The sequence below is a fragment of the Apaloderma vittatum genome, unplaced genomic scaffold, assembly GCF_000703405.1.
Source record: "Apaloderma vittatum isolate BGI_N311 unplaced genomic scaffold, ASM70340v1 scaffold18351, whole genome shotgun sequence".
In the NCBI taxonomy this organism is placed as follows: domain Eukaryota; kingdom Metazoa; phylum Chordata; class Aves; order Trogoniformes; family Trogonidae; genus Apaloderma; species Apaloderma vittatum.
In genome coordinates, this window is record NW_009699808.1 from 811 (window position 1) to 1,232 (window position 422).

General features: G+C 64.7%; 1 protein-coding gene across 1 annotated transcript in view; it reads left to right on the forward strand.

Annotated features, from left to right (window-relative positions):
• The window catches only part of SOGA1 (suppressor of glucose, autophagy associated 1), a gene marked incomplete at both ends in the record, with an annotated part of 11,275 nt that overhangs the window by 285 nt on the left and 10,568 nt on the right, over positions 1-422 (forward strand). The window contains one exon of the mRNA XM_009878553.1: positions 3-53. Coding sequence (XP_009876855.1) covers positions 3-53 — 51 coding nt within the window. The remainder of the gene's footprint in view (positions 1-2; positions 54-422) is intronic.

Genomic DNA, 422 nt, shown 5'->3' on the forward strand with positions numbered 1-422 from the left:
AGACGGGCCAGGTGGATGGCGAGCTCATCCACAGCCTCGAGCAGGACGTCAAGGTGAGGACGGGAGGGTCACCTCCCCGTCTGGACAATCCTCAGGTGCCCTATGTGCCCCGTGGCCAAGCTCCTTATCCTGCCACCGATGGGGAAGGGATGGGGTCACCGCTGCGGGATGGAGCGGAATGAGTGTGCAGGGAGGAACCGTGAGGACCAGGACCCAACAGCTGCTCCTCTCGGCTGTCGGAGAAGCCCTGCACAGCCCTGGGCACTGTGTGAGGCAGGCTGGGGCAGGGACAAGGGGATTTCTGCAGGGTGACATTGCCTCACTCTCGCCAGCCGCCAGCCCTTGAGGAGCTAATGGTGCCAGTGAGTGTTTGCTGAGGGCTCTCGCCGACGCAGCCACTGCCGGTAACGAGGTGCGGGGGC